The sequence below is a fragment of the Canis lupus genome, chromosome 25 (assembly GCF_048164855.1).
Source record: "Canis lupus baileyi chromosome 25, mCanLup2.hap1, whole genome shotgun sequence".
In the NCBI taxonomy this organism is placed as follows: Eukaryota; Metazoa; Chordata; class Mammalia; order Carnivora; family Canidae; genus Canis; species Canis lupus.
In genome coordinates this window covers 45,711,778-45,727,594 of record NC_132862.1, presented here as the reverse complement: position 1 = coordinate 45,727,594, position 15,817 = coordinate 45,711,778, and the positions used below count along the sequence as shown (strand labels likewise).

The 15,817-nt window shown below is 44.0% G+C and overlaps 2 protein-coding genes across 30 annotated transcripts in view; one reads left to right on the top strand and one right to left on the bottom strand.

Moving 5' to 3' along the window:
• BID (BH3 interacting domain death agonist) overlaps positions 1 to 8,196 on the top strand; it is a 39,852-nt gene extending 31,656 nt beyond the window's left edge. For all 7 annotated transcript variants that reach the window (XM_072799676.1, XM_072799677.1, XM_072799678.1 and 4 more), the window contains exons 4-6: positions 2,756 to 2,895; positions 5,447 to 5,659; positions 6,783 to 8,196. In XM_072799676.1, coding sequence (XP_072655777.1) covers positions 2,756 to 2,895; positions 5,447 to 5,659; positions 6,783 to 6,794 — 365 coding nt within the window. In that variant the 3' untranslated portion in view covers positions 6,795 to 8,196. The remainder of the gene's footprint in view (positions 1 to 2,755; positions 2,896 to 5,446; positions 5,660 to 6,782) is intronic.
• A 3,600-nt stretch (positions 8,197 to 11,796) lies between these two features.
• Positions 11,797 to 15,817, bottom strand: part of BCL2L13 (BCL2 like 13) — an 84,740-nt gene continuing 80,719 nt past the window's right edge. For 19 of the 23 annotated variants that reach the window (XM_072799643.1, XM_072799647.1, XM_072799645.1 and 16 more), the window contains one exon: positions 11,797 to 15,799. In XM_072799643.1, the coding sequence (XP_072655744.1) occupies positions 14,981 to 15,799 (819 nt within the window). In that variant the 3' untranslated portion in view covers positions 11,797 to 14,980. Of the gene's footprint in view, positions 15,806 to 15,817 lie in introns of those variants that run through there. The other 4 variants (XM_072799662.1, XR_012017916.1, XM_072799663.1 and 1 more) reach the window with 4 other exon arrangements.

Genomic DNA, 15,817 nt, shown 5'->3' with positions numbered 1-15,817 from the left:
TATGTATTGTGCTGTGATTATCCACAACACACCTAGGGTATTGAAGTGTTCTGAACCTAATTTCCAGGTGAGGACACTGAATGGGTAAATGACGAACCCCCAGATCAAACAACTGCAGGGCACAGTCGAGCCAGAACTTGGAGCCAGGCCTCTCTTCTTGAGCTGGGCTCCGTTGTCCTCCCAGGATCAGTTCTCCCAGCATATCATGGTTTCCAAGATTGCCTCACCTTTTCTCACCCTCCTCCCTGTGCTACCCCTTCCAACTTCCCATTCTACTCCTCTTTGCCATTGGTGCAGCCTCCACAGATGGAGGCCATCCTGAGCCGAAGGCTGGTGAAGCAGGACTGAGAAGCATGTGAGGATCAGCTCCCCCTAGATCTGGGCACATTGGAATTCCATGAGGAACACAGTCTTTGGGCCCGACTCCAGCTGTCTGAACCAGCAGGTTCTAGGGTGGAAAACTCCCGAGTGTTTATGAGCTATATGCCCTAGTTAGAATCACTGAGGATCTAGACGAAGGCCTCCCAGCCTAGCAGCGAGCTGAGTGCAGTCCTGCCTCCTGCCACCCAGAAATCTCCTGGCCTAGGAGATTGCTCTCCCCTCCAGTGGCCATAGGGGAGACCAACAGCTAATCTAGCCTTGGGATCTCCAACTCTATCCTAAATCGGATGGATGGGGATGTGGCAGGAGTTCCCTACCAGCCAGGGTGTGCCAAACATCTGTGCTTTAGAATCCAGCCATCGTATCTTCCGGGTGGCCCTAAACTTGAGTGAGAGCAACTAGTCACCTTTGGGAAGAGTTAGAGAGGGGATGAGGGGGAGGAATGACTTGGCTGTTAGAAGCTGCAAGGGTAACTACAAGCAGAGGCTGCCCCCTGGGCTGTCCTTTGCTCTTCTACACTGTTATTTGCCCTTAGGCTGCAAAACCTGGCTTGACTCAAATGGCATTTGCAAAAGTGATTATGGAGCTATTCACTTAACCTCACCTGTGGTAGAAAAGTGGCCTGTGGATTAAGTACCTGACAGGATTTGGCAGCAAAAGGCAAAATAGAGGCTGGGTACACCAGTGTCGCTGGTGAATTCATTTCCTCATCTGGCCGCTGATTCAGTCTGCCAGGATTCCTGAAGTTGCTGGAACAGGGTGGAAAAGCTTAGATCGGTGAGGCGGAGTCAGGACAGTGGGAGCTGTGTGGGCAGCGTGCCTACGCCGAGGACTCAGGAAAACCTTGGTGGCTGTGACTGCAGTTGAGCTGGCCTGTGGAGGGAGGGGTGCATCTCAGCTCTTTGGAAACAGGGAAGAGGGAATGGCCACAGCTTAAGCAAACACTTGCAACTGGAAAAACTGGGGCCTGTTAAAGGTGCTGTGAATAAAGTTGGGTTCGGAAGGAATAGGGCAAGTTAAGGCCCAAAGTGCTCTGAGACTCCATTGCAGCTTGTCCCTCCAGCAGGTGCGAGCCCATGAGGGAGTAGAGAAGTTACATCATAGCCAGACTCTGGGTCGTGGTTAGGACCGCAGTGGGGCAGGTGAAACACTGAGGGCACAGAATTTAAGGAGGCACTTGCTGCAGGGGCACAGCTGTACACCTGACCCCCTCAGAGCCTCCTCAACTCTCACAACCCAGTGCCTCACTTGCCCAGAGTGTATGGAGAATGAGGAAGGGCCTGGAGGGTGGTGAGAGGGCGGCTCGGAGGTTGCTGTAGTGATCCAGAGGAGAGCTGATGGGGAACCCACACCCAGGTGGTGGCACTGGTGACGGTAGGACAGACAGTTGTGTCTGCACCTTGAGACAGTTGCTTGAGGATGGCTGCAAGCACTGGGGAGATTGAGATTTCTGTCCTGGGTAATTGAGAAGCCAGAGGGAAGGTGCAAACACAGAAGAAATACACAATTTAACGGAAGAAAAAACAACAGCTGACATTTATTGAGTGCTTACCAGGAGCTACATGCAGGATCCATTCATTAATTTGTGCAGTTGTTCTTGAGCACCTCCTGTGTGCCTTGCATTGTTTCCAGTGCCGCATATTTGACATTAAACAAAACATTTAAAAATCAGGAAGCTTACCTTCTGGCAAGGGAGTCAGACAAAGAACACAGGTAAGGCGAATGGCTTAGTCGCAAGTGTTGAGGAAGGAGGAGAGAGGCGGGGGGGGGGGGGGGGGGGGGCTGGGCGGGGGCGGTGCATGCAGGGGTGTTGGTCTCAGACTCACTCAGTGGCACTCGAGTAGACAGACCTAAACAAGTGAGAGGAGGAGCCGAGCTCTGGTGGACTGGCGGACGGACGTGTGGCTCTAACCTGGTCTGACCGCAGAGGTGCCGCACTAACAGCTTCTGAGGCCCACACCTGTTCCATGATGGGGTCTAGAACTGGCGGCCCCGAGGGTTGGCCGAGGGTTGCCATCAGGTTCATGCCACAGCTGCCCATAGCCCCAGGCGCCCTGGCATCACTGTTCATTTCACAGACTCATGTTGACCCTGTGTGCAGGGAGAGGCCTGCTCCCCCAGTCTTCTGCTCACTTAGACCCTTCCTGGCCCCAGCACTTTGCCCCTGCTCCCCTGAGTGGCAGGGCCCAAGTCCTCATGCTGCAGCTCTAGTAGAACGGAGCATGAGCCCACTGTGAGAGCTGTGGAGACGAGCTGGCTCTGGTCCACAGCAGAAGCCCTTTCTTCTTCTGGCACGAGGTGGAGTGGGAGGAGGGCTCAGGTGGGAGCGTTGTCTGAATCTGCTGTGTCTCTGTGCCCCTGTCTGAATGTTTAGATTCCGAAAGTCAAGAAGAAATCATCCAGGATATCGCCAGGCAGCTCGCCCAAATAGGGGACAGGATGGATCACAGCATCCACCCAGGACTGGTGAATAACCTGGCAATGCAGTTTATGAATGTGAACCTATCGGAAGAAGTAAGTGAGAAAGTCCACCACTGCCTTTTCTGGGTTAGTCAGGAAGTGTGAGAACTTTTTCAGTGGTCAGGTTTTTAAAATATTTTAATTACAGTGTAGTTAACACAGTCTTAATAAGTTCCAGGTGTACAATCTAGTGATTTAGTGATAGACAGGACTCAGTGCTCATCACAGTAAGTGCACTCCTAATCCCCGTCACCTCTTTCATCCCCACCACCCCCAACTCCCTTCTGGTAACCAGCAGTTTGTTCTCTATAGTAAGAGTCTGTGTTTTGTGTTCTTTTTTTCCCCTTTGTTTATATGGCTTCTTAAATTCCACATGAGTGAAATCACATGGTATTTGTCTTTCTGTGGCTGGCTTATTTCACTTAGCATAGAACCCTGTAGCTCCATGCATGTTGTTGGAAACGGCAAGGTTTCAAATGGCTGAGTGATACTCCATTGTATAGATAGGCCATATCTTCTTTATCTGTTCATCAATTGGCGGACACACGGCTGTTTCCATAGTAGATAATGCTGCTATAAACATAGGGGTGCATATATCCCTTCGATTAGTGTTTTTATATTCTTGGGGTAAATATCCAGTAGTGCAGTTACTGGGTTGTATGGTAGTTCTTCTTAAAATTTTTTTTTTTTTTTTTTTTAATTTTTATTTATTTATGATAGTTACAGAGAGAGAGAGAGGCAGAGACACAGGCAGAGGGAGAAGCAGGCTCCATGCACCGGGAGCCTGACGTGGGATTCGATCCCGGGTCTCCAGGATCGCGCCCTGGGCCAAAGGCAGGCACCAAACCGCTGCGCCACCCAGGGATCCCTTATATTTTTATTTTTATTTTTTTTAATTTTTATTTATTTATGATAGTTACAGAGAGAGAGAGAGGCAGAGACACAGGCAGAGGGAGAAGCAGGCTCCATGCACCGGGAGCCTGACGTGGGATTCGATCCCGGGTCTCCAGGATCGCGTCTTCTTAAAATTTTTTGAGGAACCTCTATATTTTCCAGAGCAGCTGCATCACTTTGCATTCCCACCAGCAGTGCACAAAGGTTCCTTTTTCTCCACAACCTTGCCAACACCTGTTGTTTCCTGTTGCTGATTTTAGCCATTCTTACAGGTGTGAGATGATATCTCATTGTGGCTTTGATTTGCATTTTCCTGATGATGAGCATTTTTTCATGTGTCCGTTGGGCATCTGAACGTCTTTTTGGAGAAATGTCTATTCATGTCCTCTGCTCATTTTTTAATTGGATTGTTTGTTTTTTAGGGTTATGTAAGTTCTTTATATATTTTGGATACTGACCCTTTCTCAGGTATCTCATTTGCAAATATCTTCTCCCATTCCATAGGTTGTCTTTTAGTTTCCAGTTGTTAATTAAACCATCAAGTTCTGTCCTCTCTCTCCTCTCAGACAGATGTATGTCCAGTGAGGTGACTTAGTTCATGACTGCCTAAAAAGAATTGGAAATAGAATCATAGTATGGTTAATCGTCTTTGAGAAGAATTACTTAAAACTTGAGATTTAAGAAACCCGAACCTCAAGTCAGAGTCAAGGTTTTGAATATATAAAGCCTCCAAAAAGATTAACAATGTTATGACTCCTCCAGAAATAACTTATTCTTTCTTCAGTTTTAGAGAGTTGAATAAAAATGTGAGTAGAGAATGTCAAGTCACCCTCGTGACAAAGAAAAGCGACATTTTATTTAGCCTGCTAGTCTTAACTTCATGGTTATAATCAATATACAAATACTAACAGAGCTTCTACCCCTTGCCAGGCACCATAAGGGTACTGTGTCCTTCCTTTAGAAACTTAGTGGGACAGAGAGCTGCCCCCAGGCTGTCAAGTCTGAGTCTACAGGAGTTCAGAGGAGACCATGGTTCTATCCTTTTGACTACCCACTGAAAATGCAAATGCCCCTCACCACATAGAAATATATTCATCCTCCAGGGTTCAGCCAGGTCAGCTTCCTGCCTGCAAGTAGGTGTATCCCTGCTCCAGGGATCACTCTCTGTCTGCTGTTCTCCAGTAGCTGTTGTAGATGTGGTCATGGTCTGCCTTAGGACGTCTCGCACAATGTTAACTGAATTTTGCATCTGAGTTGATGAGCTTGAAGGTCCTTCCAGGTCTGGTGGTCTATGGGGAGCTTCTCCCATGTAGGCAAGAAGGTGACATTTACCCCCTTCATCCCCCTCCCTGGAGCTGCGTCTAAGATATCTTGGGCAGTTAACTGTCCTTGACTTTAAGTACCTGAGAGGCAGGAAAGGACTCAGTCTTCTTTGGTTCCATGTCTAACGTGAATACACATGCTCAATAAGGATGTGTTTGCTGAATTAGTGTTCAACTGTAGGGAGTGAGTGAGCTCAGTCTCCCCTTTCCACTGTCTCTCAAAATTAACTTTCTCATTTCCTCCTCCAACCTCCTCAACTGGTTAATAAGTTCTTCTGTGTGAAATGAAAGCATGCGTCTTTCTACCTAACAGTGTACGGCTGTTTTCCTTTCAGAGGACAGTAGCAGAGTAAACCCAGTCCCATGTGACCCTGTTTTTACCCATGTAGGACAGAAGGAAGCATCTCGCTGCTGCGCTGGAGCAGGCCATGCAGACTTATCCTAAGGACATGGAAAAGGAGAAGACCATGCTGATGTTGGCCATGCTGTTGGCCAAAAAGGTGGCCGATCACACCCCATCCTTGCTCCGTGACGTCTTTCACACAACAGTGAACTTTATTAGCCAGAACCTGCTCACCTATGTGAGGAACTTAGTCAGAAATGTAAGAACCAGTGATGTCAGCTCCTTGGTGTCTCACTAAATCCTCTTGATCTCTGCCTCCTCTGCTGGTCTGGAAACCAGAACTCTCTGCTGCAGGGCTTCTTTCATCCTTTCTCCCTGTGCTTCTGGTGACCAAACCATAGGAAAGGCTATTAGGGATCCTCCTGCTCAGGTAGAAAGGCTAGGTTTTGTCTCTGTGGGAGACTTGTGTGGTAGAAGGTGATAAGGAGCACCTAATGCCCTTTTGAGCTCCGTCAACATTATTTTTTTTTTCATCAACATTATTTTTAAGACACATTACTATCAGAGCATACTTCATACTATATGAATACAAATCTTGAATCAAGTATTAAATCAAGAAATGTTAGAAGAGGGTAAGCTTGAACAAGTTCCTGGACAGCTTTCATCAACAACCATGTAAGATACGAGGGGAATAAATGGGCAAGATGTCAGTGTAATCTGCTTACCAAATACTAAAGGGATGAGGGGCGCCTGGGTGGCTCAGTTGGTTAAATGTCTGCCTTTGGCTCATGTCATGTTCCTGGGGTCCTGGGATCCAGCCCCGAGTTGGGCTCCCTGCTCAGCGGAGGAGCCTGCTTCTCCATCTGCCCCTACTTATGTGCGTGCTCTCTCTCTCTCATAAATAAATAAATAAATAAATAAATAAATAAATAAATAAATATTAAATATCTTTTTTATTTTTATTTTATTTTATTTATTTATTTATTTTTTTATGATAGTCAGAGAGAGAGAGAGAGGCAGAGACACAGGCAGAGGGAGAAGCAGGCTCCATGCACCGGGAGCCCAATGTGGGATTCGATCCCGGGTCTCCAGGATCGCGCCCTGGGCCAAAGGCAGGCGCCAAACCGCTGCGCCACCCAGGGATCCCTAAAATCTTTAAAAATATATACTGAGGGGTGAAATAATCTTCATTTCCTCAGACCCACTAAGATGCTTCTTGTCACCATAAGTGACTCAATAGATGTGAATATCCAGATCTCAGCACCATGAAAGCCTACGTTTTTGCACAAACTCCAGCTTTACTTCTAGTGATTGTGGCACCAGAGTCCTTAAGGTGTGAATTAGACTCGTTAATTCTGACTATTTTTCTTTTCTTGCTGTAGGAGATGGATTGAGTGGACACCTCTGCAAAAGCACAACTGGTTAAAACTTGATATGGTGACGACAGTACACCTGCCTCCAGCGGAGATGGAGCCATGGCCACTTAAAGTTTTTAGAGAAAATAGGCATAATAGCTATTTATTTCTTACTATTTTAAAGATGTTTTAAGCAGGTGATCCATTTAGAAATCTTTACATATAACATACTTGAATGAAAATGTCAGCTTGCACATATCTGAATGAGTTTTATAACCATCTTCTAAATCCAAATCCACTACACATTGTGCCTTTAAGTTATTTCAGCTGTATGGGTCTTCACTTGAAAATTAAATTTAAGAACAGATTGTAAGGCAGAAGAAAAAAACAAAATATTTTTTTTGTTTAAAAAATACCCCAGCTTTACTGTTTATTAAAATGTAATCTTGGGGCAGGCCTTCCAGCAGGCAAGATTGTGTTTGAGGAGAGAGCAAGCGCTGGATGCACATATCCTCACAGATGAAAATTTCCTCTCAAGATAGGGAACATCATAATACTAAGGAAGTAATAGTCTTCCCATTTAAAAACCAAACAGTACAAGAGGTTCTGGACTAAAGTTCTGTACTCAAACAATGGGAAAATCAGGCCTCAAAATGTCATTGTTTTTCAACTTGATTTCTTTTTATTTGAGTCAAGAAGGGCCTTAGGCAATTCAAAGGTGTGGAAGTGATTTAAGGCTCCAAGTCAATTGCAGTTTCCAAAATCAGGTAACTCAATGCACCTTTTTTTTCCAAGAAGTCAGAGCTTTGATAAAAATGTTAGACTGATGAACATACATCCCGTGGGAAAATACCTGTTAATAATCTTTTATATTCATTTTCCTCCCATATCCCTCAACTGATCCTTGCCCAAGAAGCTACATCTGAAGAAAACAGGCTTCTAGGCATAAAAGGTAAAAGAACAGTTAGACTTAAAAATTCAACAGTTGAGGTGATTCCCTTTCTTAGAGACACAGAATGGGAGTAAAAACACAAGTCAGTCACTTAGGAAGCGCCCAAATAAACCAGAGAGAGCTTACACCTAGAAACAGTGCAACACTGGTCTGTTCCCGGCAGTAAGCATTTCCTAGGATTCTGTTAAAACTATGGTGGCGGATGCTGGATCCCTATCACACACGCTGCTGTTCCACTTCGCAGGAGCAGTTGCTCCTGTGAATATGAGTGTGAACAAGAGTAATTCGGTACTAGGAAATACTGTTTTGTTGTCAGAAATACTTTTCTGTTCCATGAGGGTTTAATCAGAAGGGAAAAATGACTGCATAGCTCAGCATTACATACATAACACCCTAGGGCTGTGTCTCAGCCTGAGCATCTGCAGTAATGTTGAGAATACTAAAGGCTGGGAAGGCCACCATTTGGAAATAAATCTTCCAGTGACTCAACTGTTATGTTTCAGAGTGAAATTTTTTTTTGGAGGAGTCATAGTACAGTGGAAACAAATTGAATCACACATACATACATAGTCATCCACACACGTATCAAAACGTTCAGATTCTCACTAGGGAGAGATGCTTTCTTGCAAAAGGAACAGTTGAAGTACAAATAGTCAACTCTAGTGGAAAGAAAAGGGCGCCAAACAAATCATCCCAGACTATCTCTTATAATAACTTTTCACAGCATCCTTGCCTGCCATTGTTTTGCTTAAATTAACACAATAGACCACCATTTTAATGCAATTTATACACAAGTTTTGGTGTGAATTTTTTCCAGGCCAAGTTAGATTTTCCCAGCCATAAAGCAAAATGATCACCTCTTGTCCCCAACCAGCATTATGAAGAGTCCACTGTATCAAAAACAAGTGTTCCAGTCTTGGGTACATCCCAGCCACATATCCTGGAAGTTGGTGGATTTTACACTGGGAACATAATCCTTATGAACAGAATTGAAAATTTTTGATTCATTTTTAATTTAAGTACAGGATGTGCCTCATCCTGTTTTTTTTTTTAAATATTTGAATTAAGCGATGGAAGCTCCTTAAAGAGAAACAGTTTTCTTCTCCAGGAGATGCTTGTCATATCTGAAAGTCAGGTAGACTATGCAGTCTATTCAGGTCACATCATTCTTGATCTCACCACTCAAGGTCTAGCACTAACTGCAGAGATGCTCAGGGCTGCCGAAAGAGTTACAGCACCACAGCCTGCTTTCTTTTTCCCGACAATTTCATTGTCACCTGGGAACCTGAATATGGAGTGTCCTTCGGATGTTATGATCATGTTTTCTGAACCTGAAGGCAAAGCAAATGAGTGTATTTTTTTCTTTTTTTTAAATGAGTGTATTCTTAAGACCACAAGGTTATCTGAAATAGTCCCTCTGAAGTCAAGGGCATAAGATTACCATATGAATAGAAAGAGGAGTCCATCAGTTCTCTTCAGATCTCACTTTATTTTATCCCCCAAGGTGTTCTCTCCCAACATGCTGCTTCTAACAGCACAATTCATAGATTTGAATTTGGTTTCTTTCCCCTGATGAAGAGTAGACTGGCCAAAAGGCAGATTAACAGGAGGGGAAAGGAGCCAAAATAGCCCACATAAATAAATTGACCAAATCAAGCTGTTAGTGAGGAGAGCTAATGGAAATTCTTACAGAAAAAGGAGATACGTGCACGTAAGTGAAATGTTTATGTTAATTAAGAAAATTACCATTTAATTCCAGTAATTTAGAGAAGAGAGCATTAGAACCAATACTAAGTTGAACTCCGTCAAGGAACAAGGTAGGAAGAGGCACTTTTAATGTGAAGGAAAAGAGAAACGAAAGAGTAGGATAGCAGGGAAAACAAAGGTCTAGGAAAAAATAATTCTATCTTTTCCTTTGGTGCTGGCCAAGGACCAAAGCTATGTCATACGATTGTCTCACTAGGAACCAGGTAGGAACCAGGAACCAAGTTATTCCAGACTCTGTAACAGGAAAGATTGTGCTTCAACTTCCTTTTATTCTTGGAACAAACTTAGTAAAATGTTGAGACTTCTTTTGTTCATAATAATACACTGATTAACCAATTTCTCCTAGGGGCGCAAAGAACACACTGAGCAAGATTACTATGAAGTCTCCCCTAAGAAGGTGAGGGGGGGCAAGGATCACGTTAGGCCAGTTGCTACTTTTTAACATATTACAAGGCCTTCCAAATATCCCTGAGAACGTTTCCAACCTGAGCTTACAGTTGGAGCAGCGGCCTGGCTAGAGCTATTGCAGTGTAAACATAAACATGTGGAGGACCCCAATGGTTTTAATTCACAGGAACATGGCAGGCCAGGCAGAGGCTAACTAGTCTTGTGTGAATAAAGGGAAGACAGGATGGATTGATATTTTAGTGACGTGACCATTTCCACTCTATGGAGCTGGATATATGAGATAACTAAGAAATAGTGGCTAAATTTTAAGAAATGGGTGTTCTATAGCCAAGGCTACTATGAACTACATTCCCCAGTATACTGAAGGTTTTTCACTGGAAAGTCCCCTTGTGTCAGCTTCTGAGCAAGATGTGCCTATGGTGGTGCCTGGCCAACTCTCCTAGGTCGGTGACCTCTTGGGTGCTGAGAGGCCAAACAACTCCTAGAGGTATCCCCCACCTACAACTCATGGCATAGGGGAAAAGGAAAATAAGGAACAGATGACAGGAGAGAAAGTGTCAAGGTGTTGCCTTCAAATCATTCGGAGGTTCCTGTGTCAGACTGCTTCACCCTTGTCTACAAGCAAAAATACTTATCTGACACGTTAACTGAAAGATGTGTACCAGCAGTAACTGCTAATTTTTTAGCCATAAGGCATCTCAATTCAATATTGAAGGGGAAAACATCTGGTATAATTAGAAGTTGAGAATAACCCTGGACATAATCTTCATTCTTGTTTCTGTAGAACATGCAAGACTAGAAACTTCAGACTAGACCACATGGAACCATTGTAGAAATCAAGAAAAATCTCTTTCAGTTCGGTGAGCTTGGCTGCCCTCCTGCAGTATACCATTGGCACAACCAGTTATAGGGAGCCTACCAATCTTGCTTGGCAGGGTCACAAAAATGGTAAAAACTGAAAAACACTAGACTTGGAGTCAGAAAAAATTCCCGACCTTGCGTTGGCCTCTCCTGTGCTAGAAGACCTTTGAAAAGTCGTTAAGCTCTGAGTAGGTTTCCTCACTCTGTAAACTGGGGATAAGGAATATGAATAAGAATCACAACTGTGATGGCACGTGAGGGCATACAAGAACCGTCCCTGGCAAGCTACATGTTCAACTATGTACTTGTTAAGGTTATATAGTGACCCATACTTTATAAGGAAAAGGATACCCTCATAGAAAAAATATGCACCCTAAAATCAGTGCCACAGCTGAACCTCCTCAGTGATGAATGGTGTAACAGGAGGTTATCACTAATAGCAGATCTCATTCCTTCAGAGAAGAAACACTTTTCTGGTACTGTGTTGCTGATGCTTTAGATGACATTCAGTAGCACCCCCTTATCCTTGCTAGTGGATGTCTGAAACTGCAGATTATAACCCTATATATGATTTTTCCTATTAGTATATCCCTGTGGTAAGGTTTAATTTATAAATTAGGTACAATAGAGATTAACAACAATAAAATAGAACAATTATACTGTAATGAGTCTCTCCCTCTCAGAATGTCCTCCTGTACTAATAATACTCACCTTGTCATGACATAAGGTGCCTATGCAATGAAATGGAGGGAGGTGGAGGACCAGGCATTGTGATGAGGCATTAGGCTACTAATGACCTTTTGAGGGTACATCAGAAAGAGGAGCATATGCTTCTGGACTGTGGTGGACCGCAGGTAACAACTGCAGGAGGCGACACTGCAGACAAGGGGCCTGCTGTCATGCTGGTGAGGAAACTGCTTCAGAGGCCAGAGCTGTTTCTATAAAGTAACCAAATAGTCTACAGGCTCTCTATGAAATACGATCACCACCTCAAGTTCTTTGAAAGATAAATCTGTAAAAATGACCTCAGAAATTAAAAGAAAAGACAAAATCTTACCTATAATACCTTTTATTTCTATGAAGCATCTCTTAAAATAATTTCAAAATTCTGTGGGCCGTGTCTATGTCATACCTTCAGGGAGAAATGGGTGTTCTATAGCCAAGGCATCACTTTTGTATTATTATCAGAGGGAATTAGCACAAAGGCTGCAGATATTAATTTCCACAAGAAATAAATGGTAGCTATGGTTCAAAAGACCCTTCCTCTGGGCTCCCTGCTCACTCTCCCAGAACAATGAGGGGGAGCAGCTGCATCTAATAGAGGAGATGGTACAGAGACGCGGGCGAGGGGAGGTGTCGAGAATGCCTTTTCATGGTCCATGCATGAACCAGATGGCCAACTGTTGCTTTCTGATTCCTAGAAAGCTTTCTAGAAGACAGTGATGATCACCAGAGGCCCCTGTAAGGCACGCTGTAGATACTGATTTCTTGGGGCCTAGAGTGATTATTTGAACAGGATAAAAAAGCACTTTTTAATTTTAGGTATTTTTCTCAAGAAATCTTCACTGGCTTTTGGACAAGTTTTCAGAAGTCATTACATTCAATAAAGCAATTAATAAGTGTTCTAGAGGACTTACACAAACTTGTCCCCAATAGTTCAAGAATGAGGAATGATAAACGGTATGTTCTTAATTCCACATCTGAGCTCCATAAGCAAGTTGGATTTATTCTGAATCTGCCTTTTACCTTAGATTCAGAAGTAATATAAGTTAGAAGGGGCGGAAGAAATGGTTTGCTGCCAGCCCCACCAAAAAGGAGGGGGGTGGGAGGTTGAGAAATACATTTTAATAGCCAAAAGGAGGAGCTGCTGTAAGAAGCAGTCCTTATCAGGGTATTCCCTTCCATTGCCAGAGGCAGATGGTAAGGAAGTGAAGGAGGAATGGGGACACTGACACATCCTATTACTCACGAACTAACAATTCTCTCTAGAGAAAGCCAATAGAAAAGAATATTAACCATTACCCTGCGAGATCCAATTGGCCAGATCACTTTGGGTTCATGTTAAATAGATGGGAAGATAAACGGGCATGTGGCAGCATCCTATTATACTCTTTGGATCTTTCCTTTTGTGGAGAACACAGACCCAAATATCCTAAGCCACAGATCGCCTTTTAGTAGCTCTGAAATAAAACTGGTTTCTATTTGTACTTAAATGCATGTAGCTAATGGGTTTGAGGATCCAGAGATTACAAGTGAACACTGGAAGGAAAATAAAAGAGAAAAAAAAATCAAGGTAACTCATCAGTTTGCTTTTACCTTACACAAACAGGAAAGTAGCAATTAGAACAGAGTAACCCCAGTGTCAGAGCCAACTGTCAGAGACCAAGGAGGAAAACAATCTTTACTACATTAATCCCATTTCCCCCACCTCACCTCTAGCTATCCTAATCAAAGTGCACCAAAACCCTTTAAATATCACTCCCTAAGACACTAAAACTCAGAACATAAAGATACAACTGCATGATGAAGCTGACCAAACACATTTTAGACCTTTCCTCGACCAACTTTTAAATAGTATTGCTTTAGGGAGAACATTTCATTTTTAAAAATAAATTGAAAAAAAAAAAAAACATTTAAAACATCAAGTTTAAAAAAATAAAAATAAAAAAAATAAAACATCAAGTTTTGGTGATCAGGATAGTAAAGTAATTTTATTACAAATTTCAGGATCTAAAAAAGTAATTTGTTACATTTACTAAGATCTGAGATGACCTGTGTCAAGCATGTGTGTCCTGCACAGTGACACACTGATCCTCAGGCATGAGAAGACACACTCCCACCCCCTTTTAGGGATGGGATCGGCCTGATGAAAGAAAGTTATTCTGATTCTCAACTAGCACTTACTGATTAGAGTTATTTTGGTTTATCACTCTGGCATTTGGACTGTAAAGAGTTCTGGGAAGAAATCTTATTCCTGAACTCTGAAAGCCACACTAGAATCTCGAGGGTAGTAGGCTCAAGAAATTCAAGCTTCTCTTTTCCTACTTTTTATTTCAATGGTATTTGGGAGACTTTCTGTATTTAATAGGAGTTATGATTCAATTGGTCTGTAAGCCCAAGTATGAAAATCCTTATCACATGGCAAGAGACCGCAGAAAAGCTAGTTGACTCTTAAGAAGACTGAGGCCAGATTACAGATAGTGACCATCCAGCAACAGATGCTGCCAGCAAGTCACCATAAGCTCAGTAGCGTGGCCATTACACAAAAGGGCCAGAAGAGACCGCAATAGGCCATCTAAGTCATCCATCCCCCTGCTTGACAATGAGACAAACACCTGCTCCCTAGCAGTTACTTGCCCTTGCTTGCATTCACAGGCAGGGAACCCTAGGCCTCTTTTCTATTTATGTTTTTAAAGATGACCGAAGGCAACATCTTTACAAGGTGGAGCTGTAGGAAGCATGAGGGACTTAGCGGACACAGAGAAAGCACTCTCCCACGTGACTTTACAAAGAACCTGGGGGTGAAGAGGAGCAATCAGTACCTGAGAGGCAGATGAGACAGAAGGGGAGCACCCTCACACTACGGGCCTGAGAAGGTGGGCAAGAAAAGAAGAGCCACAGAGGAATGGCTGCGAAATACAGCATATTCATCAGGAAAGATGAAATCCCAAGGGCAGGAACGACTCAGTAGCTGAGGAGCCTGCAGCTAAGCCCTCTTGCCTGGGACTTTCTGTCCTAGGTTCTCCTAAGTTAACCCTTTCCCTTCTAAAGCTGGGGCTCTCCACAGGAACAATTTTGCCCCCAGGGGACATTTGGCAATGTCAGGAGACATTTCTGGTCGTCACAACTGAGGGCAGGGTGCTACTGCTATCTAGCGGGTAGAGGCCAGGGATGTTGCTGACCAACCTATAGTGCACAGGACAACCTCCTACAACAAAGAATTAATCATGATGTCATTAATGCCAAGGTTGAGAAACCCTGTTCTGGAAGGAGTACTTTACGTGGATTCCGAATTTGGCATTAGCCAAGGCCCTTGGAACTTACAATCAGACAAACATGGATGCCCTCTACCTGAAGCTCTATCATGTGGATCAATGTACTGCCTTATTAAGCAGAAGCCCCCCATTATCCAAGATTGTTCCACAAATGTCCAAATCAGCTGTTGGTGATTCAAATTCAGTCAGTACAGCTAAAATCTTCCATCTTCCATCTTTTTTGTCTTCTTTTGAAAAATCTGCTATTTCTTTCTTAGAGCCAGTGCTACTCCAACTGCCACTGCCAGGATGGCAATGGCAGCGGCCCCTCCAAACAGCAGTATAGACTTGCCCTCAAACAGTGGGATGGCCTTCTCTTCTCCAGCAGGGGAGGGGACTTCCCGAAGACCCTCTCTCCTCACATGTATCTCCTCTTCACTCAGCAGTGTTTCTGAGGGTTCCAGCACGGGGATCACTTCCTCTTCCAGTTGAACAGATTCAACCGTTGCTGCTTTTGTCTTCATCAAGTTCTCTTCTTCACCAAGTTCCACCAACAAAGTTGTAGCAGGGCTGACTTTCTCCACTGTCATCTCTTCTGTGTCAGGCTCCCTCATCTCCAGAAAGGAAGTGGCAGTGATATGCGGAAGCAAGGGAGCTGGTGCTTCGGGGAGTGCCTCCCGCAGCTCCTTGGCTGGCAAGACAACAGATGCCACAGCAGCCTCCTCCACACCTTCAGGAATTTCTTCTTTCTCCACATGAACAATGTCAGAATTAGAAGAGTTGTTCTCACTTTTCTCTCCAGCCCCGTTGCTATCTAAGCTTTTGACTTCTTCAGGATCCATTGCAATCTGCTGCCAGGACTCAGGACCTAGGGACACAGGGAGGCTTTCTGTATGCCAACTCTGGCTGGCAGACAGTGAAACAGGTAAGCTCTCCGACTGCCAAGAAGTGGTCACAGTAGGAGACTCTGGGGGACTGACTTGTCCAGAGTTGTCACTGGGCAGGATATAAATGTCGTTGCTATCCTCTGCAATGACTCCAGGATATTCTTCGTCCTCTGACTCAAGGTTAAAGACAGTGCCCTAGAAAAGGAAGAGGAG